Genomic DNA, 2,500 nt, shown 5'->3' with positions numbered 1-2,500 from the left:
GAGAGAGAACAGACAGTAAAGACACCCAGGACACCTACCAGTACTACACACGTCGTCGTCGGCCGGCAGCTCTGGGTAAGGGTCCAGAGTCGGGTCACTATAGAAGCTTGTCCAGCGAGGAGAGGACACGGCAGCCAGCACCGCGCCCTTCAGCTTCCGGCGCGCGTTCATCTTCCGCATCTCCTCCACCGTGGAGTGAAGGTGAGTGCGGGAGGCGTACTTGTCGCGGTCCTGCAGGGGGTGTAAGAGGGGGAAGGAGATTGATTGAGTGGTTGATTGATTAATGATTTGTTTGACTAATTGTCTGACACTGACTTACTGATTCATTGCTTGATTAATTGCCTGACTGACTGACCAACTAACTAATTAATTAACTACTTGGATGACTGACTGACTGATTGACTAATTGATTGACTGACTAACTAATTGATTGACTGAATGACTGCTGACTGACTGATATACTGATAGATGAATCGACGGACTGGCTCACTGACTGACTGACTGACTTTACGGCGCCACAACAATAGATCATATAGCGCCGTATGTCTGAAATTAGTATAAAACAACATAGTTTAATGTAATTCTTTAAACAATGTCGGACAAATATGGAAATGCATGAGAGAGAGAGAGAGAGAGAGAGAGAGAGAGAGAGAGAGAGAGAGAGAGAGAGAGAGAGAGAGAGAGAGAGAGAGAGAGAGAGAGAGAGAGAGAGAGAGAGAGAGAGAGAGAGTATATATAGCAAAACGGATAGAGAGAGAGAAAAAAAAGACAGATATAAAAGGTTTAGTTAGCGGTGCCTGAGTGGGCAGGCGAGTTTGTGAAGTGGTATGGAGATGATATTACCGATGCCTTCTTTGTACGACTAATGGCTTCCTCATGGTTATAAATGCATGTATGTGTATATGTATGTATGAAAGGATGGCTAGACAGATATGTAAGAGGGTAAGAGGACACAAAGAGTGGATTTGTCCAAAGGAAGAACGATAAATCGAAGGTTAAAACTTTGAATGAAAAATATCGAAAGGAGACAAAGGGTTTAAGCGAACGACAAAAAAAATCAAATAAATAAATAAATAAAAACTAAGAGTACGAGAGATATTATTTGCGAAAATTAGACTAATATGCGAGCACCTACATAAAAACCCTCCTTATTAACAGGTTCAAATTAATACCTCTTGTACTGCATTATTTAAAAGATTCAAATTGATATCCTTTGTATGTTTCAAGGATTGAAGGACGCCCACTAATGCCCTATAAACAATATTACCATTTATATATATATATATATATATATATATATATATATATATATATATATATATATATATATATATATATATATATATATATATATATATATATATATATATATATATATATACGAGTATATATACATATGAAAGTATATCCTGGTATACATGTACGATACCTAGAACAAACGCTCTAATTTATTATGCATTACTGTTTCAAAGTTAAGCATCTAATCTCACACGTAATTAAATGGATTAAGTCTTACTAATCCACAATTACATTACCATCCCCTGCACTAAGGTACACAATATTACTTCCCTCCCCACTCCTTCCTTTCACCGTCCCGCTAAGCTCCTCAAGACACCATAAGGGATGTCTGATCTGCCTGATCTTCTCTATACATTCCCTAAATCCCCGTGAGACATCTGTGCTTTTACTAGATTACCCAGGAATTCAACTGACTTATTTTAATTAGCTGTCATTAAGTACATTCCATTTTTTTTTTTTTTTGTATTGAAGTATATTTTATTTTCATTAGGTGTCTATATTTCATTTCGTGCCTTCTTTCATTAATCAGTAGGATGCCAGATCTTACAAGATTCATTCAACATTTAACCTGAGGTGTTTCAACCATTTCGCTGCTGTTTGGTGCATCCTTAATCAGTCATTAACTACTCTTTGACACCTCTCACTCTACGGCATATTGAATCATTATACTGGCTACAAAATAATCTCTCATCAATCCCTTGTTTCCTTTTCCTGCTGATGCTAATAAAGATTTCATACATTATTCAGTGTTGTGAATTGTTGGATATCGCAGCGAAAGGATTAATAACAGGTTTCGAAACTAGACGTTTAATTTCCAAGCAAAACCAGACTTAATGACGATGACAAGGCAGTGTTCATCCCCATCCATCATCTTTAGTACTTTTTCTTTTATTTTATTGGAGAGATAATTAACGAGACAATTTTTTCTGGATCTTTTTTGGCATTGGTTTCCTCTCACTTATGCATTAAAAAAAAAAAGTAAATACAATAGAATGATAAAACTAAATAATTAACTTTACCGACAGTAGAGTAATGATGAAAGATAAAAGTGACCTCTTCTCCCAACTTTGAGGCGCCTGGGTAATGGTCAATGTGCTCGTAATGGAAAACATATATACAAAGAGATAGGAAAATCATTTATTGGCCGTCAAACTTTCTCAATATTTCAGGGGATAAATCAGTTGCTGGTCATTTCATACTT

At 36.7% G+C, this 2,500-nt stretch overlaps 1 protein-coding gene across 7 annotated transcripts in view; it reads right to left on the bottom strand.

Moving 5' to 3' along the window:
- LOC135105090 (peripheral plasma membrane protein CASK-like) overlaps window positions 1–2,500 on the bottom strand; it is an 88,562-nt gene that overhangs the window by 25,045 nt on the left and 61,017 nt on the right. For all 7 annotated transcript variants that reach the window (XM_064013050.1, XM_064013051.1, XM_064013052.1 and 4 more), the window contains one exon: window positions 39–231. In XM_064013050.1, the coding sequence (XP_063869120.1) occupies window positions 39–231 (193 nt within the window). The remainder of the gene's footprint in view (window positions 1–38; window positions 232–2,500) is intronic.

Source organism: Scylla paramamosain, chromosome 11 (genome assembly GCF_035594125.1).
Source record: "Scylla paramamosain isolate STU-SP2022 chromosome 11, ASM3559412v1, whole genome shotgun sequence".
In the NCBI taxonomy this organism is placed as follows: Eukaryota; Metazoa; Arthropoda; class Malacostraca; order Decapoda; family Portunidae; genus Scylla; species Scylla paramamosain.
This window is presented reverse-complemented; position numbering and strand designations above follow the sequence as displayed.